Genomic DNA, 25,632 nt, shown 5'->3' with positions numbered 1-25,632 from the left:
ATTCCTTAAGAATGTCGATGTTAAACACGAAGCCTATTAAAATGGTAAATGAAATTGAATGAACTATTAAGTTTAGTCAAATTATGCTTGAATCGCTTGTAAGATTATATTACTCACCTTTAGTAAGTCTAGGTTTTTTCTTTCGATTTGAAACTTTTTTAGTGCTATAATTGTGGTCCATCATGTTTTAAAACTTCGAGTTGAACGCAAAACGCGTCAAATTACGCACCGCAACTTCCAAAAAAAAATTAGTTTCTATCCCTAGATGGCAGTAGTGCGCCACCATTGGAGCGAATTTTTCCGAGTTCCGGCGGGAAGTGGGTAAACGATATCGGCAACGCGCGAGAGAGTGATTTCGAATCTAGGGTACGAAGTTTAAATTATCTTTGATTCTAGTTACCTATGAGATTTCTATGTGTGACTCACATAACTAGCTCTATAACTAATTTCAATTTGTTTTTAATTGCGGTGGCTAGTAGCCTAGTAGTGACCACAAATTTTATATAGCTTTCTTTACCTGATGAAATAAAATTATTATTATATTTTCCTTAGTAGCCAAACACTGGTTACTACGTTGTGTGATAGATGTCGCTAGTGAATCGTTAAAAATCTCGGCGACTTTGTCGGCGTATTCAAAGAGAAAACCAGTTTCAAAGTCTGAAAGGGGGCGGACAATTTTTGAGAAAAAGCAAAGAAAAAACACCTTGCGGCGTTTGAGAGATTTTGAGAACGCTTCATGCTTATTGGCGAAGATTCTACGGAGAAGATCAGACGAGATTTTTTTGGCCTACAGAGGGTCCGAGGCTACAATCGTGTTTTCGCGTTCTCCCAGTTTGCCCCCCTTTAGTCCTTTCTGTTTTTACCGAAAGTCCAAACCGAAACTTTTTCTCGTTCCGTAAATGGGATTTCGTGTATTTATTTTTTATTTTATCAGAGTACATAAGTGTCCTTAATTAACCCAGCTAACAATTTCTACATAAATTACTTTTTCTTTTAATATTCTGAAAGGAAATATAAGTGATATTAAAAAAAAGAAGATGGAAATTTATGACGATGAAATTGAAAACGACGCCAGCCGGATAATGAAAGATCTGAGCCTTTTCGAAGTTCCCTCCCGGGAATATTTCCACCCTTCATCGACGGCCCCTAAGCGCTCTCAAACGTCGAGCAGTTCAGAATTTGAGAAAAAGAGGGACATCTACGCGAATCTTTACGCCAATATTTACGCTAATGGAGCGTTAATCGCGAAACATCCTGGAATGAGCGGAACGGATAACAGTTACGGTAAGATTTTATCTAAATCTGGAACTTCTAATTCCGGGGATCAAAACCAAGGCCTAAGTCAGAATGGACTGTATAAGAATAACGCCGGCGGCGAAGGAATGGCTAATGCGGGGCCTCATCCGTCCACCGTGAACCGGAATGCCGTCGAAAGCTACCTCGTCAGTGGCACTGAAACTAAACCCAAGGAAATACCGGTGTACGCTAAAGTGGACCACGCTAACGTTGTAACGTCGCGATTTGCCAACGCAAATCAAATTACAAAGGTATCAAATAGCCAGCTAGAAGGACAGAAAGGATATTCAAATCCACCCATCTACATGGCCACCTCCATTCAAAATACCCACGCTTACCCTAATGTTGGCACTGTGCATCATCAGGTGATGGGAAATCCTCCGTTTGACAGCTATATAGCGACGGGACTTCCTCTTAATCAAGGGCCCAAAACAGCGCAACCACTGGGACCAAATAACGTTGTATCTCGAGGCGGAAGCCTAGTGGATTCCGCTCATTCCAGTCCTCGTAGTAGCTTAAGTAGTTCCAGTCGCGAATCGCAACATTCCAATTCTCCGAGGGCAAGTATAAGTCCTATCTACGAGAATTTACAAAGTTTTCCTATTATGAGAGCAACCGCTACCAGGGTTCCTAGCACAACTGGTAACGAAATGAGAACCCAGCCCATTCCATCTATGGCTGAACCCATCTACGCCCCCACTTTATCAAGTGTTTCCGCTAATACTGTTAAGTACTCTGGATTGAAATCGTCGGTAGTGTATTCTTCAGCCCATCCCTATGCTGGAAACGGGGCTTCGACAAATACGAACAATGCGAATCAAGACAACACCGATACTCAGCAATATCCGATATACGCCAATTTGCAAGAACTTGAAAATGATAATCCTAATGCATACGTCGCTAGCAGACCCATGATTGTATCGTCCCAAAGAGTTGGTCATCACATTCCCAAAAGTAACACTAACAATGCTGAAACTCAAGTGAAACATTCCATGAATCCAAATGTAGCTGGTATACATTATCCTACTCCATATTCTTCCGTATCTCAATCGGTCAGTCAAAACAGGCAACTAACTGTTGGAATGCCAGCCAATTACGCTATATCTACGATGCGCAGTAACGAAGGTGCTTTACCACCTCCTCCGTATGTCACGGGATCAAATCAAATTGCGTATTCGCAATCACGACCTTGTTCGGTGGCTTCTTCCGTATCTTCTGGACATGATATTGCTTCATCCGCGGATTATCCTAACCAAGAGAAACAAAGTGGTTATCCTCATGGAAATCTACCACCGCCTCCTCCGTATCCTGGAAACTTCAAACCGAACACTTTAAATGCCAAGACTCTATTACCGTATAACGTAACTCCACCGAGACCGAAAGGACCATCCGAGGCGGAGAAAAAAATAGAAGCATTGATGAAGGAAATTGAAGATGATCTAGAAAATAACCCTCCAGAAGGAGAATTTTTTGGTAAGTTAAAATATTTCTTTTGTCATTTTTAATTCAAATTGTTTGTGTTTTAAATGAAAAGCGTTTTCCTAATGGCATCTCAAAAAAGAATTATATTTAAGACTCAAACAGGGTTGCCACACATTAGGAAAAAGTCTGGGAATTTAAGCTAAAAAGTCTGAATTTTAAAATATTTTAAATAAGGGACAAGCCAGGGAATTAAATTTTATCATGACACTTTTAGGTAATTTTACTATAGATCTAAATTTTGGATAATTGCAATAACCTTTTTACTGAAAAATAAGTCCTTTCATATTTATTAACTTCTGATAAAAGTAAAATATGAAATAAAAATTTTGGCCTTAAAAATTCAGGGAATTTAAATCTCAAAAATTGTGGCAACCCTGCCAAAGAAGAATATGTTTAGATTCGAAGATTAATTTAACTGATATAATTTTGAGCAAATATTTTGTTTTTGGGTTTATGACCACCTTATCACAAAGAAGGTTAAAAAGACTCAAACTAGGGGTCATATTGTAGAAAACCACGAAAATTGAGGGGTATATTTGGGGGGGGGGGCTAGGAAATATCTTGTATTCTCCTAGAGAGTATTTTCACACAAAGGCCAGTCATTCCATCTCCCCCCCTCCCCATCGAAACTGGCTTTTTTTGCATTCCTAAATATTATATACCCCTCCGTGCATCTATATATAAATGTCTGAAAAACCGGATGCGGCGGAGAGAGAGTGAAAAAAGTTAATGGCCTTGACCAAATCGAGACGAGAACTAGAGAGTTCTGCTATTATAAAATGAACAGATTTTTATTTTGTTATTAAACCTTTGTTCCCTTTCATCATGAGACTCGCTACGGCTCTCTTTTCGAAAAACTTGCATTTGACCCACAATATATACACTTTACATTTGGGCGTGGGACGTAACAAAAATTTCAAATTTGGCGTGTCCCATTTGAATGTTGATTTTCATTTAAAATAATTTCACAATCTCGCCCAATTTTATTTAAACCGATTTCGTAATTTCGTCGCTAAGACTCGCCATTGTATTATCTTCAGGAACGTCAACGACCAATTTCGATTAGCCGCAGTTGAAAACTTACTGACGTTAGTTATTGTAATTTTACTCGGGGGAATAAATTAAAACTATAATTTAATAAATAATTAGCAACCGAAAAGGATTTTCTAATTTCTGCTTTACCGTTGTTAAATTTTATATTTATTAGCATAAGTAACATAATTCCTCTAAGTATGGCATAAGAAAATTAATTTTTCTACATCCTTTCTTCACAGTGACGCCAAAAATGTTTCTAAATAGCGCCCTCGGTTTCGCCGCCATGAACTAATCTAACCCAACTTCCGTTAACGTGATATTCCGTTAATTAGCCGCGCGATTTTGAATAACGCCATTTTTAGGCTTAATGTGTATTTATCCGCACGATGGTTACGCAAAAGACAATTTTTTTTGGAGTACAGTTATGATTAAGCTGAATTTGAACTCTTGTCATTTTCGATGACTAATAGAGTAGTTTCAGTTCGTAGCTTTGGCTATGGCCGCCATTTTGTGCGGGATTTTTTCTCTATGGGAAAAAGCAAAGGTGACGTCGTGTCACGTGATACTGAAATCACTGTATAGAAAAATTCAAAACACAAAGACGGTTAATCTTCCGGGTTCCAGAGTTGCTAGTCGTATACTCGTATTACTGATTTATCTTTGGTGAAGAAAAATGCATGAGCAAGGCTACAAGTGTCATACTTAGAGGTATTATGTTACTTATGTTATTAGATGTGACTTAAATGGAGTTTTGTTAGTAACGCTCAAGAATATCCGACCAAACAGGCTTTTCTGATTTAAATAATTGAAATAGCAAGTAATAATTAAATGTAATTCAATTTTTAGTTATTGTTGCACGTAAATTATCGATCAATTTGTCAAGAAAAAGGAATGATTTTTAATAAAAATGTGATTTAAATCAAATCAATTTTAAAATATTTAAAAAAAAAATGAAAATCCTGGTACCAAATGTAATAAAACTTTGGGTACATATAATTAACGAAAGACCTAATTTTTATTATTGAACTATGACCTGAGATATTTGACCTTCTTAGGCCTTTGGTTAAATTTAAATTGTAGTACATACCAGAGACGAAAGGTGTGGACTGAATTATACCTTATTTATACCATTGGAAAAACAATTATCGTTTGCCAGATGTTTCTATCAAAAATACCCATAAAAAATGGCACAATTGGATTTAAAATTACGAAACTTGTCAGTTTGAAACATCTGTTTCAGAATATTTGACACGGGCTATTTAGTGTTGATAATTTTGATACTATTACCGCGTTGGTGGTTTTAATGTGTCGTAAAACGCTATTTAACCCGCATACCATCGCGATTGTAATATAAAGACTAACGTAACCCTTGACCCCTAAAAAAAAACGCGCCCGTGCTTTATCTTTACAATCCCCCGGCCGCGGGCGATACCACCAGTAGCGCCATCTGATACGGAAAAATGGAAACTATTTCGTCCTCTCCCACGGAGTACCGATTTTCTCTCTCAAAAACTCCCCGAGAGATAGAAGAAAACATTTTTTCAAATTACAATTTTAACTCTTCTTGTAAAGCGCTCGTTTTCTTAGGTAATGCCGAATTTCTTCAGGTGACATTGGAGGGAGAATACCCCAACCCCCCTAAAAGTACCATCTTTTTCAGGCGGCTACTATGAGCGGTGAGTTGACCTTTACCTCTACTGTGGGGGGGCCCCCTAGTTAGGCGAGCCCGGGGACAAAAGTTGTACAAACTTGGCCGCGCGGAGAAAGTAAGGGGAAAACCGCGTGTTTCGTCGAAGCGGTAAGCCTCGGCCCTTTTTTCGCGTCCCCTTACGGCAGTCGGCGCTCAAAATAATCTCTCTACGTCTGACGCGTCTTCCACCGGTATTTTTGGATGTATCCGTTCCGCGATAAATCCCGCTAGAAATCAACGAAGAGATTTTCACTCGAGGCGAAATAGAATTCTCAAAAAAATCTTACGATAATTTTTGTAACCGGGATATTTATCGCCGTGACCTCATAGAAAATATTTCTACATTGATTGTACGCGTATTATCTTCAGGAATGTTGCTTATTAAATAAACATAGCATGGGCGTTAATAATACTCGATAAAAATTGCAATGTTTCCAAGGATGTGTTGGGTGTTGGTGTGAAAAAGTAACTTCTACACGCCTAGCTTAAATTTAGCAGGAAAAAATTGCTCTTTTTTGACGCGGTAGACGAAAAATGGTTCGATTCCAATTGGGCATTTTTTATCGCGGGGGAGAGGGGGTGGTGCGTATGACTGATTAGGTAACACGATATTATTTTTCAACTCCCCTCGTGTAGCTACCCCCTTATTTATCTGTTGTAAGGGGCTAGAGCTTAAAAAGCGACTTATTTTTCGTTTAGTCTGTTTCGCGTGTAGGCGGAGTTCTGTAGCGGCCGCTGATGTCCCTCAAAACGTTTCAGTTAGTTCCTATTTGTCCAAGATTGACTGTTAAATTAGAGACTGTTTCTGATAAAACTTTTTTTTTAAGAAGGGAAGTTCGCTGCCTTAGTTACAAAACGAAGTAAATCGACTTAACGCGTATTTCGAAAGCTTCATTTATACCAACAAATATTTATAACAGCGAAATTTTTTAAAATAAATGCGTAATACTTTTTTAAATTAGGGGTGCACCGATATGGGCTGTTATATCGGCTATTCGTGGCTGGTAATATCATTGTAAAAAACAGTTCAGTGCACTGTCATAACATTTTATTATAAATTTACATTCAAAAAGGTTTGCAAGAGCATATCCGAATATGTTTCTTGTCATTTTACGTGATACATATTTTCTATCGCCAATCGAATATCGTTGTTTTTTATTTGTTTACACTCGTAACCCCCGGTCTAAAAAAAGGTATAATCTAGCTTCTAAAGTCTGACGTACGTGGCGTGGCCAATCAAATAAAATATTACTATTAGTTAATCGAGAATTGTCTTATTTTCAAATGATTTTCTGAAAATATTTTTCTTATACCGGTATCGGCCGATACCAAAGACTATATATATACAAAGCGTATATATAGTCTTTGGGCCGATACCGGTATTAGAAAAATAGGCCGATATATCGGTGCATCCCTATTTTAAATTTAAATTATTGGTTTTTAAAGTGGGTATTTTACCTAGTTTTGAAACTAGTTAGTTTTTTCATTAACAAGACCGTATAATTTACGGACTGTTCATAAAAGCTCGTAAACATTTAACGTGTTTATTTGCATTGAAAAATTGATTTTCGGTTCAATTTTAGAGTCGTTGTTTCCGTTTAACTAAGATTTAAACTACCGCCAATTATCCTAGATTTTGTTAAATCTGGTGACAGAAAATTAAAGCAGGTGATCGGCCATTTTTCGATGTTAAGCCAGTCATCGAAACTAAAATGGACAACACAAATATTGTGAAAAATCAGTTATCTTCATTTTAAAACAACTTATAGTCTATTATGCGTTGATGTAACTTTGAAAATGTGCAAATTAGTTTGGGTTACAATTGGAATAGCTGAGTATCAATTACTAGTGATAAATAATTGAAAATCTGCAAATTAGCTATTAAAATTCTAACCGAATTACTAGTAATAAATAAATTTTATTAAGGCACTTTTAAATAAATTGGTTAAAACTAATTAAATTTAACGATTTTAAATTAAGTTTAAAATGTCTGATGAAAATTGGAAATCGATGGAATTGCGGTAAAATCAAAACAAATCTTCAGTTCCCCTTAAAGCTCCTGTCTAGTTGCATTCTCTTGCACTAGATGTCGTTAGCGTATATTTAAAAAAAAGTGGATAAGCATAAAAATCTAGCCTAAAAGGTGTGGCAAATTGGGAGCTTCACGCGTTGATTGGTTGTTTACAATCACGTGATTATTAACTTTTCAAACACGTGGTTTCGGGTAGCCAATCGATGGCAGACAACTCGACTTTCACTTCAAGTCCCCAGATGGTGCTGCCACCTAGAAGCGCCTTTAGAAGAATTATTGAATAATTTATTTACACAAAAAAACCGCCAATTAGGCAAGTTTTATTTGAAATTTCGGCTTTTTCTCGAAATTACAAGGAAAAAATTTTAAATGTAAATTATTTCCTCTAGTTTTTGTCAGTTGTAGTTAAAATTCTTTCGAGATAAGAAATAAATGATTGCATCCAAAAACCAATTTGATTTCTACGGAAATTCCTTTGTTGAACGTCCACCCGCGTTTATATAGAAATCATATTTCTACTATCTTGATTCGAGATTTATATATTTTTTTATTTAAGAATGAAAATATGTTAGGTCGGTTATTTATTTGCGATATAAAATATTATTCAAATAGGTTTTGGAAGAGTCGCTTGGTTGTTTTTAATTTTGTATTCTCCGGTATTCCGCTCGGGAAAACAAGTTGACAAATGGCCAAATATAGTTCGGCGCCTATCTCGGCTTCTACATCTAACCGTACATATGGCGAGAAAAGCTCTATAATAATAACAATATTAATTTAATTGTTCATGTTCTTTCAATATTAATTTAATTGTTCATGTTCTTTCAATATTAATTTAATTGTTCATGTTCTTTCAATATTAATTTAATTGTTCATGTTCTTTCAATATTAATTTAATTGTTCATGTTCTTTCAATATTAATTTAATTGTTCATGTTCTTTCAATATTAATTTAATTGTTCATGTTCTTTCAATATTAATTTATATTTCATTTTCCTTCAATATTAATTTAATTGTTCATGTTCTTTCAATATTAATTTAATTGTTCGTGTTCTTTCAATATTAATTTAATTGTTCATGTTCTTTCAATATTAATTTATATTTCATTTTCCTTCAATATTAATTTAATTGTTCATTTTCTTCCAATATTAATTTAATTCTTCATTTTCTTTCAATATTAATTTAATTCTTCATTTTCTTTCAATATTAATTTAATTCTTCATTTTCTTTCAATATTAATTTAATTGTTCATGTTCTTTCAATATTAATTTAATTCATTTTCTTTCAATATTAATTTAATTCTTCATTTTCTTTCAATATTAATTTAATTCTTCATTTTCTTTCAATATTAATTTAATTCTTCATTTATATCAATATTAATTTAATTCTTCATTTATATCAATATTAATTTAATTCTTCATTTATATCAATATTAATTTAATTCTTCATTTATATCAATATTAATTTAATTCTTCATTTTCTTTCAATATTAATTTAATTCTTCATTTATATCAATATTAATTTAATTCTTCATTTATATCAATATTAATTTAATTCTTCATTTATATCAATATTAATTTAATTCTTCGTTTTGATTAATTTCATTTAGATTTTCATTTAATAAGTTTAACTTGAAAATTATTCTCCTAAGTTTAACCTCCAGCTCCACTAGAAGTGACTAGATAGATGGCTCTATATTCCTAGAACAGACAGCGACGAATCGAAGAGAAAATCCATCTATATACTCCCTTCTATACCCTAGGAGCCAGTTCGCAGTTGGCAGCCTTTATCAAAGGTCCGTTGTACCAGGGTTGGCATATAACCAGCGGTTATAGCCACTTGAAAAAATCCAGTTTTTTTTGGCTTTTTAAAAAAAAATTACAATATGAATATTTTAGTAAACTATAGTTTTTATTTAGAAATTTAGTTTATTTTTTGTTTCATATTTAGAAACCGGTTTACTTTTACCAGTTTTTCGGTAGGTTTAAAGTTCCAAAGTTCGTTGCCTCGCTTCTGTCAGTGCGTCATACACAAAAACTAGGGGGAATTTCCTGAGGAAATCAAAAGAATTCAGTTATTTTATATAGTTATTTCGCTTTATTTGTTTAGTTTATTATTTACGACAATAACTGCAGACAATTTCTACTTACATAAGTGAAAGGTACTATTTATATTTTAGCCGGATATAACCGAAAAAAACCGGTTATAACCCATTAAAACCACTGATCTGGATTTTTTCAAAAAAAGCCGGCTTTTTTCCAACCCTGCGTTGTACCTTAGCCACTAAGGTCATCCAAATTGAAATAGATGATTTTTGTCCCTTTATCAGAGTATAATATTGTCGCCATCCTAGATGGCGCCAGACTGAAAATGAGGACAATTCAACTGTGGCGCTCCCTCTTATCTCTCTTCGGCTAATAAGTTCATTCCCTTTTTGGGGGGGAGATATCTCTCGGGTCAAGGATGACCACATTCTTCTACTTTCCTATTCATTCATTTAGATAGAAATGACCCTTTTTACATTTTATCATTAGTAAACGCGTCCGAAGGGTGAACAAACTACCAGGGGTATTAGGAAAGCTTCCTTTCGTAGGCGTTACGAGGGGTTCACAACTTCACGTTTGTTTGTACGCCGATTAGGTAATAACTGATCGATTACATTACGAGGCGTACAGAGTTCGTACAGGACCTGGAAAAGTCAGGGAATTTGAAAATGGTTCCTAAACTCAGGGATTAGTCAGATATTTTGAAAATACCCCCAAAAATCAGGCAAATACATTTTTCAGGGTTAGTACACGACCTGGAATACCTGGAAAGGTCAGGGAATTTGAAAATGTTTCCAAAAGGTCAGGGAATTTGAAAATGACTCCCAATGGTCAGGAAATAGTCAGGGAAATTTAAAATGGTCCGAAATAGTCAGGGAAATTTAAAATGGTCCGAAATAGTCAGGGAAATTTAAAATGGTCCGAAATAGTAAGGGAAATTTAAAATGGTCCGAAATAGTAAGGGAATTTTAAAATGACCCCAAAAATAAATACGGAAAATATTTTAAAAATGTCTTAAAAATACATAATTAAAATTTTTCAAGATTATACCTCAAAACATAAATTTATTCTACAAAAATTGTCAGGGAAATTTGGCAATTTAGTCAGGGAATTTTATTCCGGAAATTTTGTACGAACCCTGTTTTTGTAAGATGTACAGGGTTGCCACACGTTAGGAAAAAGTCAGGGAATTTAAAAATGGGCCAAAAAGTCAGTGAATTTTAAGAATTTATGAAAAGTAAGGGCATTTTAAGAATTTATGAAAAGTAAGGGCATTTTAAGAATTTATGAAAAGTAAGGGCATTTTAAGAATTTATGAAAAGTAAGGGCATTTTAAGAATTTATGAAAAGTAAGGGCATTTTAAGAATTTATGAAAAGTAAGGGCATTTTAAGAATTTATGAAAAGTAAGGGCATTTTAAGAATTTATGAAAAGTAAGGGCATTTTAAGAATTTATGAAAAGTAAGGGAATTTTAAGAATTTATGAAAAGTAAGGGAATTTTAAGAATTTATGAAAAGTAAGGGAATTTTAAGAATTTATGAAAAGTAAGGGAATTTTAAGAATTTATGAAAAGTAAGGGAATTTTAAGAATTTATGAAAAGTAAGGGAATTTTAAGAATTTATGAAAAGGGAATTTTAAGAATTTATGAAAAGTAAGGGAATTTTAAGAATTTATGAAAAGTAAGGGAATTTTAAGAATTTATGAAAAGTAAGGGAATTTTAAGAATTTATGAAAAGTAAGGGAATTTTAAGAATTTATGAAAAGTAAGGGAATTTTAAGAATTTGTAAAACGTCAGGGAAAAGTCAGGGAATTCAATTTTCTCTTGACACTTTTTGAAGGTAATTTCACTCTAGATCTATGACAAATTCTATGATTATCATTTATTTCCTTGAAAGTTTGGCAATTTGTTTCAACATTGCAATAACCTTTTTACTGAAATACAAGTCCATTTAAATTTATTAACTTCTGATAAAAGTGAAATATAAAATGTTTTGGCTTTAAAAAGTCAGGGAAAACCTTTTAAAATGGTCAGGGAAATTTAATCTCAAAATTTTGTGGCAACCCTGATGTATTAAAAATACAATGAATATTTTGCAACAGGGTTGGCACTCTATTGATTTTTGTACAATAATGGTTCTTTTCCTGTATAATTAACAGATTTAACTTTTATCTGTTAGCTAATCTTTAATTAAATGAAATCTGAATTAAATTTAATTAATATTTTAGTTTGCTCAGATTTTCTATTTACTTTAATTTTTTAAGAAGCAATTTTTTCCATTTTTTATTCATCCATTGAATTACATTGTGTGATTTTAATCAATGATTGTTTTAAAAAAAATCACATGATTTAAATCAGCCATCTTATCTTGTTTGGCAAGATTTTACCTCTAACCATAAATTTATTCTACAAAAATGGCCAGGGAAAATTTGGCAAATTGGTCAGGGAAAATAAGTTCTGGAAATTTTTTGCGAACCCTGCCTGAGTCGTATTCTTAATTTCTTATCTCATAAGAGATTTATTAGATATACTGCTGCTTTTACGAAGAACGTCTTTAAACTTCTCACATAAGCTATATATTAGATCATGAATTTATTCATTCACCCATGAATATGGATCAGCTATAGTGCTGTAGGCATCCTCGTCAAAAGGAGGTTGGTCTATAAAACTTCGCGCCATTCGTGGCTCCGCCCCTTCTGTTACGCGTCGTCTGCTAATGCGTCTGGACGAAAATTCCTAGCCTCGGCGATTGAGTTGGATGGGTTCGAGCTTGTTCGAGAACCAATGCCTAAGAAAAATGCCAAAATAGTTTAACTAAAATAACAACAAGTGAGGAATCATTATCTCCAAAAGTTATGACCAGGTTAACCTTTGATAAGGAAGAAGGACTTTTTTAAAAATCCTCGACTTCAACTGGTAGAATATTTTGGTTCAAGTTCCTTGACAGAAAATGAATGTTTGACCACCTGCACCACCCATTCATCTTCAAAATGTGATATTAATCATTATTCAAATATTTTGAATGAACTTAAAATAATATTTGAAACTGAGTTCCTAGCTGTTGGTAATGATAGCAAAATTATACAACCTGATAAATACATGCAATTTGAAGCAAATTGGTATGCTTGTCTAGGAAGATTTCCTTCTGTGTTTTTGAAATGTGATTCAATCTGTCCCCTTACCAAAAAATAAGTGGTCTAGGAAATACTTTAAGTTGGTATTTGGAACAAATACTAAATACCAACTTAAAACCAACTTACAAATAATATGTAATTTTCTGACCACTAAAAACCAACTTAAAGAAAAAAGTATTTTCCCATCAACTTAATAACAACTTATTACCCCTTTAACTTGTTTATTGAAATATTCTGACCACTTGAGCCTACTTAAAACCAACTTAACGTCAACTAAAATGTGTATACCAACTAAAATCCAACTAATTTTTTGTAAGGGTGATCTTAATAATCAGTGTAAAAATATCCAGCTAGTTCCTGATTTCCATATGAGTAAGATTATAGAACAACTCTTCTTTGCGAATTTGTCCAGATAGAGCAGGGAAAAATACTGTAGAATCTTCTCTTTATTTCAAATGATGATAAGCCTAGGCCAGAATGGTTACTTAACCGAATTAGTTTTAGGTTGCATAACACGTGTGTTTTGCAGCGAACCAGGGAATTTTAAAATGCTCCCGAAAAGTCAGGGAAATTAATTCCGGAAATTTTGTACGAACCCTCTAAAAGTTCGGTTTAAATTTTAATTTCATTAATACAATTTAAATACAAACTGACTTAAACAATTTAATTAATTTAAAAGGAAAGGTAAAATCGTTCGTAGATTATCGAATATTGTCCGGTCTAGCTGTCAAATGTACTTTGCACAGTTGACAGGCAAAATGTCATCTCAAGGCCTAGCCAAGTTAAAGCCAAGCTATTTTGAAGATCTTAAATTGGACAGGAAATTATTTTTTTCAACATGTGCCTTAACTGTGAAGTCGTTTAAAACCATCAGACAAATAAACTATATTTAAATTATTTGTTTAAGAATAACTCGATTAAAATGATGATTAAAGAATAACTCGATTAAAATGATTAATAAAGAATAACTCGATTAAAATGATTGTTTACGAATAACTCGATTAAAATGATTTGTTTACGATCAACTCGATTAAACTGATAGTTTACGAATAACTCGATTACACTGATAGTTTACGAATAACTCGATTAAACTGAGTTTACGAATAACTCGATTAAAATGATAGTTAACGTATAACTCGATTAAAATGATAGTTAACGTATAACTCGATTAAAATGATAGTTAACGTATAACTCGATTAAAATGATAGTTTACGAATAACTCGATTAAAATGATAGTTTACGAATAACTCGATTAAAATGATAGTTTACGAATAACTCGATTAAAATGATAGTTTACGAATAACTCGATTAAAATGATTGTTTACGAATAACTCGATTAAAATGATTGTTTACGAATAACTCGATTAAAATGATTGTTTACGAATAACTCGATTAAAATGATTGTTTACGAATAACTCGATTAAAATGATTGTTTACGAATAACTCGATTAAAATGATTGTTTACGAATAACTCGATTAAAATGATTGTTTACGAATAACTCGATTAAAATGATTGTTTACGAATAACGATTTAAACAATATTTTTAAGAACTTTATTTGTTTTTTAAAATTGTTTAAATCGATCTTTGAAATAACTTGTTTAAATCGATCTTTGAAATAACTTGTTTAAATCGATCTTTGAAATAACTTGTTTAAATCGATTTTTTATAGTAACTTGTTTAAATCGATTTTTTTATAGTAACTTGTTTAAATCGATTTTTATAATAACTTGTTTCAATCGATTTTTTATAATTTGTTTTAATCGATCTTTGAAATAACTTGTTTCAATCGATTTTTTATAATAATTTGTTTCAATCGATTTTTTATAATAATTTGTTTCAATCGATTTTTTATAATAATTTGTTTCAATCGATTTTTTATAATAATTTGTTTCAATCGATTTTTTATAATAATTTGTTTCAATCGATTTTTTATAATAATTTGTTTCAATCGATTTTTTATAATAATTTGTTTCAATCGATTTTTTATAATTTGTTTCAATCGATTTTTTATAATTTGTTTCAATCGATTTTTTATAATAATTTGTGTCAATCGATTTTTTATAATAATTTGTTTCAATCGATTTTTTATAATAATTTGTTTCAATCGATTTTTTATAATAATTTGTTTCAATCGATTTTTTATAATAATTTGTTTCAATCAAGACAACTAGAAGTCACGAGCAAAATGGGTAACCCGATCAACTGAAGAAAACATTTTAAATCATCATTTTTCAAACGACGCCCCGTCAAACTTTGCCCCTAGTTTTTTTCCACCGACAAATGAAGTTCGAAAGATCTGTTTCTCAAATTTCGCACTCTTGACAAATTGGAGTTGCTCGAAACACCCATTTTTCGCCAATATCAGCTTGTACGTTTCCTGGTACGCGATGCCCATAATTGGGACAAACTAATCGCTGTTAAAAAAGTATCAATTACTCTTTCGAAACTCTTCAGCAAAGGCCTAACGAAGGAAACATTCTAGGCGTTTTCTCCAAACAATGACTCAAATGGGCAATTATATCTTCGCCACGCGAAACCGCGTATCGTCAAACTAAAATCGGCGAAAATTTGCATAAAATTTCAAACATCCTTGTTGAGTTGTTGTCTTTGGTGGTACGTTTGACCTCACGGATTTCGCCCACGTTCAAACTGAAAAGTAACGTACGGTGGTGAAAATATTTTTCCCAGGCTCTGCCTAATCAGGTCAGACAAATACGCGAGAGAGGTTTAAAAGACCCGAGCAACGGCGACTCTACCCCACCGACGGCTTATATTCGGCTTGAGGCGTTAGTTTTGGTGCTTTTAACAGCGCCATGTAACGGGAAAAATAAGCAACTGAAATGTGTCATTCAAAAAATCTCAAGAGAAACATGAACCTTCGCAACAATCATTTTGAACATCAACATATTCAGGGAGTTTTAAAATGGGCCTCTAAAGTGGGGGAATTTTAAAATGGGCCTCTAAAGTGGGGGAATTTTAAAATGGGCCTCTAAAGTGGGGGAATTTTAAAATGGGCCTCTAAAGTGGGGGAATTTTAAAATGGGCCTCTAAAGTGGGGGAATTTTAAAATGGGCCTCTAAAGTGGGGGAATTTTAAAATGGGCCTCTAAAGTGGGGGAATTTTAAAATGGGCGTCTAAAGTGGGGGAATTTTAAAATGGGCGTCTAAAGTGGGGGAATTTTAAAATGGGCGTCTAAAGTGGGGGAATTTTAAAATGGGCCTCTAAAGTGGGGGAATTTTAAAATGGGCCTCTAAAGTGGGGGAATTTTAAAATGGGCCTCTAAAGTGGGGGAATTTTAAAATGGGCCTCTAAAGTGGGGGAATTTTAAAATGGGCCTCTAAAGTGGGGGAATTTTAAAATGGGCCTCTAAAGTGGGGGAATTTTAAAATGGGCCTCTAAAGTGGGGGAATTTTAAAATGGGCCTCTAAAGTGGGGGAATTTTAAAATGGGCCTCTAAAGTGGGGGAATTTTAAAATGGGCCTTTAAAGTGGGGGAATTTTAAAATGGGCCTATAAAGTGGGGGAATTTTAAAATGGGCCTATAAAGTGGGGGAATTTTAAAATGGGCCTCTAAAGTGGGGGAATTTTAAAATGGACCTCTAAAGGGGGGAATTTTAAAATGGGCCTCTAAAGTGGGGGAATTTTAAAATGGGCCTCTAAAGTGGGGGAATTTTAAAATGGGCCTCTAAAGTGGGGGAATTTTAAAATGGGCCTATAAAGTGGGGGAATTTTAAAATGGGCCTATAACGTGGGGGAATTTTTAAATGGGCCTATAAAGTGGGGGAATTTTTAAATGGGCCTATAAAGTGGGGGAATTTTAAAATGGGCCTATAAAGTGGGGGAGTTTTAAAATGGGCCTATAAAGTGGGGGAGTTTTAAAATGGGCCTATAAAGTGGGGGAGTTTTAAAATGGGCCTATAAAGTGGGGGAGTTTTAAAATGGGCCTATAAAGTCGGGGAGTTTTAAAATGGGCCTATGGAGTGGGGAAATTTTAAAATGGACCACAAATTTTGTGAAAAAATCAGGGAATTTAAATTTATCTTTAATCGTTGCAACTTTTTATTATTTTAAAACGGAATAGTTAATTTTATTCTAAAATATAAACTGAGGAATATTCATAAACTGTTAATAAAGTGATATTATAAAGTTAAAATTGCCTAATTTTGACATTAAAATGATCAAAGAAAAGTCAGATAATTTGAAAATATTGTGGTAAGCCTGAGATACTTACTTAATAGAGAGCGATATTATTCCCGTCTGCCATTATTAGTCTGCAATGAACGCCTACGTCATCGATTAGATAGCGCGTTTTTCCCCCAACGCCCCCATAAAAGGTAAAGAACCATATATTTAAAGGGGTTGCTTAAGTTATTTTTCAAAGTGAACTCCACTCACTTCAATCTTTTTAAATTTTGTCGAATGAGCCGTTCTGGCAAGGTTGCGTGATTCCAGGTGAGTCATCACTCGCTTTCCTAAATCCACTCGCTACGAACATTAAAAAAAAACCAACGAAAACTGGAAGGAGAAAAAAAATGGGCGTGGGAAGGTCCTTCGTATTAACTTCGGGAAGTTAAGGGTCAAAACAATCGGGATTTGACGGATCAGTGTTGCCAGTTGCGCGGTTTTCCCGCCCGATTGGGCTATTTTTAAAAGTAAAATGCGTGGGGGGATTATAATTTTTTTTGTGCTTGTTTATGAAACCCAAAATGTGTCAGCCCTACCTTAGCGCCTTTTGAAATATTTACTGAGAGCTAGTCCAGGGTGACCACAGTTCCAATATTTCCTATTTTTTCCTATAATTTAACGTCTTTCCTTTTTTATCCTATAATTTAACGTCTTTCCTTTTTTATCCTATAATTTCCTTAAATATCCTATAATACCCTATATTTTAACTCAAACGTCCGAAGAAATTAAAATAGTTGATATTTTACCCTTACATGTAGAAGTCTTTAAAACGTCCTAGTTTTTAAAAATTCTTATTTCCAACTCTGTTCGCCGATAGTTTTAGACTATTTCTATCGGTTATCAACTTTATTTTGGATGTTATTCTCCCTTCAAATAATTTTGACAACCGTTTTCTCTTACTGTATAATTAATTTTCTCCTATTTCTTCCTTTTTTCCCAAATTTTCTCCCTATATATATTTTCCTATATTTCACTGATAAATTTCCTATAATTCCTTCAAAGGAATTAAAAATATTCTGTGGTCACCCTGCTAGTCTCGCCAACGACTACAAAACCAACTAGTTGGCTATCTATTGGAGGCCTTTTCTTTGGTCTATGGGTTAATTTGTCTCTCTTTAGTCGTGCATAGAGATACGTTCTAAAACGCCACACTTGGTGGGGAAAATGTTATTGATACATATAAATAATTGAGAATATATATTTTGACACACTCTCATTGGAAAACACTAGATCAACAAAGTTATCTATCATAACAGTAGTGTATATGATCAAATCCTAGTAAAAGACTGCCATACCATTTCATTTAAATTTTTCATTTTAAGTGATACATATTTTGTATCACAAATCGGATATCGTTGTTTTTTTTATTTGTTAACACTCGTTTAATATAGGCGTATATAACGATCTGGCAAACCTTTGGCTGTAACCGTCGCTTATATCGAAACTTCTGAAGCATGCAATATATTTCCATGTATTATAATATCATATTAGAAATTACAATATCAAAATTTAATATTAAAAAAATGAAGGTTTCTATTTATAAAAAAACATTTATATTTCACGAGATCATCACCACTAGAGGGCTCTGACATTCCAAGAAATCCCCTATACTTACCTAGAAATCCGAAATCCGGAGATTTTTTTTAAATGCTTCAATCGCGTTTAAAAATAAGTCTCAAAATCTGGGAATTAAAAAAGTCTCAAAATCTGGGAATTAAAAAAGTCTCAAAATCTGGGAATTAAAAAAGTCTCAAAATCTGGGAATTAAAAAAATAAGTCTCAAAATCTGGGAATTAAAAAAATAAGTCTCAAAATCTGGGAATTAAAAAAATAAGTCTCAAAATCTGGGAATTTGAAAAATAAGTCAAAATCTGGGAATTTGGAAAATTATATTCACGAAATCGGGGAATTTGGAAAATTCGGCTCAAAATTGGGGAATTTAATTTTGGTTGGAAATAGGAAACCTCGTAATTATTGGTATTGATACTTATGATACTAGTATAAGCGTAAGTCTATAATATTGTTCCATAAGTTTGTCACGTTGGGGAATATTTTACTGAGAGCTAGTAACGGAGTGACGTCATCACAAGAGGAAAATCTCCCCCTATCGAGGCGCTGTCAAAGGCTACGTGTGACGCGTTAGCAAGTGGACGCAAAACGGTGACGAAGCCAGTAATGCAGTAATAACTATCAGTAAAACTTGCGTGTGAAGAATAGGAAGTGTCACACTTATGTAATAATATTATACGCTTATGGTATAAGGCAGTTTGATATGTTACTTTTACCACGGCCAACCCAACTCTGATCTCTCCCTATAGCAGCCAACCCATTCGTTGAAGTTTCTTTGTTAACCTACGAGAAAAAGATATCTGTAGGAGTTGAGCGCTCCTAACGGAATACTTTAGTTTTTGCATTGTGGTCAATGTAAAAAACTGAGTTCAGCGCCACGCTCGTTATAATGGAAAACTCCTTGCTCACGGAATTTAAAAGTCAATATGGATCCTTCTCTTATTTAAAAAGTTGTCTTATTTACTTCTGGTTATACATATTTTTTTATGGAAATCGTTATCAAGGTATTTCTCCGTCTTTATTATTATAAATTTAACAAGAAACGTATTTTTATTTCGTCGAAGGGGTCTTTTTCTATACTATCAGTAAGATCGAAGAATGTAATGCCGGAATCTGTTGGCCTTCCTCTTTCATGCACGCGTGTCTGTTGTTGCGACAAAAGCAGACCATAATGGCAAATAGCCTCTCTAGGAATGTAGTGTAACTTCTTTGGGGGTTAACTCTCTTCCGAGGATTTATGGCGCCCAAGCCCCCCACTGAATAGGGGCCCCTTAGGAGTGAATGGCCCTACCTTTCTCCCTTTTACAAAAGGAGATATTTTAGGAATGTGGGGTTTTCCTTACCTTGAATTGATTTGTACAAACGCCAGCTGTGTAACTTATTAGGGGTTGTAAATAAAGTGTTTACAGTTTTCTGCTACTGGAAAATATTTCATTTTGAATGCATTTTAAGTTACTTGTGGTACAAATAATTGTTTAAAATTATTTATTATTATTGTAGTAATATTACTACAATATTACTTAATTTAAATAAATGCAAAAAAATTCTTGCAATTTATATTATATGTATAAAAAATTATTTAAATATCAAAGAGATTAATATATCAATTACTATCAGAATTGTATTAATATTTTTTTACATTTATTTATTAAAATATTTTTGTGACATAGAGAAAATATGCTATAGAGTGTTGTCGTCTGAAACCCTGCGACTTCACCATTGTAATTTGCCTATTGATAAAAAACGGTAACTGTCATGGCGGCCACTATTAACGCTACAGCTGTGACGTTACAAGTTTTCAAAATCGTATCAGACGACAACACTCTATTCAGTTAAAGCCTTAAAGGCTTCAAACAATTGCATATGAAGACTTAAAGGGAATATAACCTGCAAAGCAATCTTTATGGAAGACCCTTCAATTTTTCAAATTTAGCCGTACGGTGGCGCCAAACATTTTTAAAGGCCTAGTATTTCTTCTGCCTGTTTTCCTTTAAGTTTACTTCCCGGCGCGCAAATATCCTGGTGGTAGGCCAACGTGTTCTCCGGTTGGCCTACCGCCAGGATATTTGCGCGCCGGGAAGTAAACTTAAAGGAAAACAGGCAGAAGAAATACTAGGCCTTTAAGGCTATAATGGCAAGAGCGGCCAGAGCTGTAAACGTTGGTGTTCCTCACTAAATACCTGAGGTTATATTCCCTTTAAGAAAAATATATAGACAACATGGAATTTTTCCTTAAATGTGGTTTATTGTTCGTTCTTAAACCTTTCAATATAAACCTTTTTGCTTCAAATAATTATTTTTATTCCTGGTATTTTTCTTCAAAATGAAGTTCCTATTTAATATGAACATTCCACTAAATTAAATTGCATATTTTTCAACCAGGAATATGCCATACTTGTGGAGAAAAAGTTACCGGAGCTGGCCAAGCGTGTCAAGCAATGGGCAACCTTTACCATACGAATTGTTTTATATGTTGTTCTTGCGGTAAGTGTTTCCTTCTTAAATTTCAAACTCATTTTAAATTTTTATATTGTATTCTAGGTAGAGCATTGCGGGGCAAAGCTTTTTATAATGTTCATGGTAAAGTTTATTGCGAGGAAGACTATTTGGTATGTTAAATTAATAAATTGCGTCGAATCTACTGTGTGTTGATTATTATTATTACTATTCTCTGTTTTTAGTATTCGGGATTCCAGCAAACAGCCGAGAAATGCGCAGTTTGCGGGCATTTGATCATGGAAATGGTACGCATCTCTTTTTACGTTAAATGTCCGAAAGAGGCACCTCCGTAGTTTATTTTAACATGTTTTATAATTAACTATATATAATGCCTATGAGACAAGAAAAATTACAATTTTTCTTAGATCGTAACTCCGCCATATGACTAGAAATAGAAACCTGTTTGGCCAAAGCAGCGAGGTGAAACTTGTTAAGACTCAATTGTCTCTTATCTAGTAGTTCAGACTTAAAACAATTATAGATAAACTCTACCCCAGTATTAGCTTTAACTAAGACTGTCAGCTAAGCCCCTTTGTGGCCTCAACTTTCTACCAGCTTCTTGTGAAAATGGATACTTTCTCCTCTATTTGTTTTTTAAGTGGGGCCCTTAATTTTTTCTTAAAACTGCGTTGATTAATATCAAGCTTCATAGTTGTCTTTCCTGTTCGGATACTAAACCACTAACGAAAGCTCTAATTATGACTACACCAATTCCAATTTAGGCATTTCAATAAAGTTACGAGCCTTTTTTTCATTCAGCACGAGCATTTTTAAATATTCTATAAGAATTGCTTCATACTTTTACATTTTATCAAGTTATCATAAGTAATGTAAAAGGAATTATTTATGATACAAAATTATAATGGTTAATGATTGTTTGTTTTATGAAACAGTTGCGAAACTCTTAAGTTTAGGAAAACAGGAAACTCTTCAATGCCTAGTAGTCTTTGTTTGGAATAATCACTGCCAAGTTGTTTACGATATACGTTTGCCAAAATACAGAGTCACCTTTAGAATTGAAGAGTGTTTATTATAGTTTTATATTCCAGTTTAATAATTCATTATAAATATGGCAAAGTAAGCGTTATTTTACACTTCTCGTTATTTAATGAAGTAATTGCCAAAGTAACATAAGAAAATAGGTATGACACTGAATGATTTCCGTTAATAGTCTGTGGCATACTGATAGCGTAATCATATGTTTACAAAGACAAAATTTGTCAGTGTATTTTTCTCTACTAAGTTAGTGTGATGGCATTAAGTATGAGCAAATTTGAATTTAGGTTTAAAATCTGAAAATAACCACCTTCAGAAATTAAGGTTATATTAAAGTAGTCAATTTTATGTTCCGATTCAATAATTTATCGTTATGTTGCTAAATTTGATGTCACTTTTACTGTTGAATGTGTTAAAATATTAACAAACCTTGGCTGATCCTTCAAATATGCTGCCGGGAACATTTACCTGTCATTTTCAAAGACTAGTAACAGCGCGTAAAGAGTTCCCAGTACTTAACTGCATAATAGTTTTATGCAAATAAAAAATTTAGCATTAGGAGATTATAAAGTATTATACTTATGTTTATTATCCACTTATGATGATAAACATAAGTATGACACTTCCTATTCACCCAATGGTATTTTTTTTAATGATAAGTCTGTTTTTCCAATGACAATGTAAAATATTGCGTACCGACGAACTGACAACTCTCCGGGAACTGCTACTAGTATTTGGAGGAAACCCCGAAAAATCGCCGACGGACTAGCCAAAGCCTATTGAAAATTGAAATACTTTAAAAAGTGTAAATAACGCTTACTTTTTATAAATAATGATGAATTATGGAATCTGAAGATAAAAATAACTATTATAAACACTGGCTCCATTTCAGAAGTTTCAACGAATTTCAAATCGAAACGCGTGTACGCTCGTATTTCTCGCCATCAAACTAACCAAATATTTTTCCAATGGAAAGAGTAGGAAGGGGCGAGTTTCCTGTTCTAAAATTTCCTATTTCGCAATCACTCCACAACAGACTATCCATGCTGTACCATACTTATGTTTATTATCCACTTATGGTATTATTTTATGATGACTTTATACAGGTATGGGTAGTTTTAAAACCATCTAACAGATTTACAACACATTCAATACCAGTTCTTACCAATGCAAAATGAATGTCCTAATTTCCAAGGGTCATACTTAAAATTTTATTTTATGTCTATAGGATTATTATAATGATAGTATTATTATTTTGGCAGATATAAACATCTGTTTTGAAAGCGTTCGTACATTTAACCAGTTAATTTTTATTTATTTGTTCGTAGATTTTACAAGCAATGGGCAAATCGTACCATCCTGGTTGTTTTCGTTGTTGCGTTTGTAACGAGTGTTTGGATGGTGTTCCATTCACAATTGACATGGATAACAAGATTTATTGCGTAAACGACTACCATAAGTAAGCCGCTTTGGTTTTCTTATCGCAAAAAACAACTTAATTATTTATTGTTATTTACGCTTACTAACCTGTATTTCCCGCCTCATATCTGGCTTTTTGTAACTTGCAACTATTCTTTTCAGAATGTTTGCCCCCAAATGTGCCGCATGCTCGAAGGCTATCACACCGGTTGAGGTATAAAAATCATTTTAATCTTTCTTTAAACGGTTCTTCTTTATGGTGAATGGTCAATGCACTAGTTTTTTGCGTACATGGTTGTTTAAAAAAATATTTAACATTTTCTTGTATTGTAGGGAACCGACGAAACTGTCAGAGTAGTATCTATGGATAAAGATTTCCACGTTGATTGCTATGTTTGTGAGGTGAGTTATTAATAAATTTTTATTTTGATCAGGTTCGAAGTAAGGATGGTAGCGTAACGTTCGGGTGGAAGGGTGCCAGCGTAACTTTCAGACTTTGAAACGCTGGTGGAACTAACTCTAAAAATTCTGCTTAAATGTTGATCGCACTAATTAAGTCCCCAAAGCTAAATTTGTTCGACATGGGTTTTTAACAATATTATATCCAGTGATATACCTGATAGGATCCTGTTCTAAATTGAATGAGAAGGGAATAAGAATGATAATAATAATAATATAATAATATATATAATTCCAAGCCTGATTCTAATTACTCTGTTCTAACCTTTACCCATTCCAATTTACTTTCTTCCATGGCTAGTCCGCTTCCGTTTTCTCAGTTCTAATTTATTATATCCCATTTTGGCTTGAGTTTTGAGTTGCCCCAGATTTGTAGATTAAATAACTAGCTTCGATAAAGGATGTACCTCAATCAGTAGATTTCTACACTGCGTTTGCGTCAGGTTTTTGTTCCACATATTCCACTTTTATCTCTATAGTAACGCTGAACTAAGCAGGAGTGACGTGTATTTAAAGTTTTATCTCCACTTGTAACCATGTTGATTATCTGGTTTTGTCCAGGAAACAACAAATAAGAGTGATGGCAGTGCTACGTCACATGACGTCACCCATGCTTTTTCCTATTCCTAAATTTTTTTTCGCTCATGGCCAAAGCTACTGAGTGCTACTACTCTATTCTGCTTGGCACATTCTTTAGCGAAGCTAGCTTGCTTATAATTGCATTTTCAACCTTTTCAATTTGTATTTTTTTGAATTTTTCCAGGATTGTGGAATGCAATTAACAGATGAACCAGACAAACGTTGCTACCCTCTGGACTCCCACCTCTTGTGCCACGATTGTCACCTTCGAAGGTTAGAGGTTGGGAGCCAAGGTTCAATCCCCGTTCAAAGGTCACTGCAAGTCAGCGATCTTTGAAAAATAAACTTTTTAATTTACTTAAGAAACAGTTCTCAATTTTTTTCTTTAAATACTTGAAAAGGAATTGACTATTTTTGACCAGGAATGTAGATAATATTAATATTACGTGGTGAGATTACAGAGAAATGTGTGCTGTGCCAACGCCCGGTCGTCACCACGCTATCAATGCTCTCTCTCGAGTGATTGTGTGAAGGCGGCCGTGGACAACATTGCAAATTTCAATTTGATAGTTTTTTTAATCTAAGAAAAGATGTTACTGATACCGAATGTATTTGAATAATTAATTAATTAGCCTTTTATAATTAACAATTGCTATTAATGCTTTATTTATCAATGGACCATTTCTCTCTGCACCGCAGTTATTTCGAAACTAATTTAAATGGAAACTTTTTACATCATACAACATAAGATGGCCTCCTATGAATAAGTGGAGAAAATAGTCCTTTGGTTTTACGGTTGAAAGAAATTCTTTTTCTCAAATTTATTGTTAGAGCCACATTAATTTTCTCACCATCATATTTACATTTCAGTTTACTATCATAAAGTGATTACTGTGGCATTTGTTTTTGTAAATAAAGTTATTTTTTTTTGCTGTAATTTTTGTTTGATAATTTGGCCTGTCTAATTCCTTTGGGCTGGAGTTGCCAGGTTTAAGTGAAGTCCCACAGCCCAAATGGAAATTAAACTAGCCTAAAAACTGCCCCCCCCTCCCCGTCAAACAGGGCTTTAGCCAGCCCCCTCAAAAACAATTTTAAGAGTGCCCCATCTTGCCACCTTAGTAAGTCTGTGCCCCATTAAAAATATAATTCTGCCCCTAGAAAAATATCAAAGTAAGTAAACAAAATCAATAAAAAATATCCTATTCACATATTAT

General features: G+C 33.6%; 1 protein-coding gene across 1 annotated transcript; it reads left to right on the top strand.

Moving 5' to 3' along the window:
• Positions 1–714: 714 nt before the first annotated feature.
• jub (LIM domain-containing protein jub) lies at positions 715–25,355 on the top strand. Its single transcript, XM_090168019.1, has 8 exons — positions 715–2,769; positions 20,849–20,950; positions 21,008–21,075; positions 21,148–21,210; positions 23,290–23,420; positions 23,543–23,594; positions 23,714–23,782; positions 24,603–25,355. Exons 1-8 carry the CDS (start codon positions 1,038–1,040, stop codon positions 24,753–24,755), a joined length of 2,370 nt encoding a protein of 789 aa, XP_090024145.1. The 5' UTR covers positions 715–1,037; the 3' UTR covers positions 24,756–25,355.
• The last annotated feature ends 277 nt before the right edge of the window (positions 25,356–25,632 follow it).

The sequence above is a fragment of the Leiobunum rupestre genome, chromosome 3, assembly GCF_980474605.1.
Source record: "Leiobunum rupestre chromosome 3, qqLeiRupe1.1.hap1, whole genome shotgun sequence".
Taxonomy (NCBI): Eukaryota; Metazoa; Arthropoda; class Arachnida; order Opiliones; family Sclerosomatidae; genus Leiobunum; species Leiobunum rupestre.
Note: the sequence above shows the minus strand (reverse complement) of the source record. Positions and strands in the feature narration are given on the sequence as shown.

Excerpts from the sequence above, each read along its gene's own strand:
- jub (XM_090168019.1), top strand. The coding sequence starts at position 1,038 with ATGGAAATTTATGACGATGAAATTGAAAACGACGCCAGCCGGATAATG. Across the intron at positions 20,951-21,007 it reads TTTTATATGTTGTTCTTGCG|GTAGAGCATTGCGGGGCAAA; the intron begins GTAAGTGTTTCC and ends ATTGTATTCTAG. Across the intron at positions 21,211-23,289 it reads GGCATTTGATCATGGAAATG|ATTTTACAAGCAATGGGCAA; the intron begins GTACGCATCTCT and ends ATTTGTTCGTAG.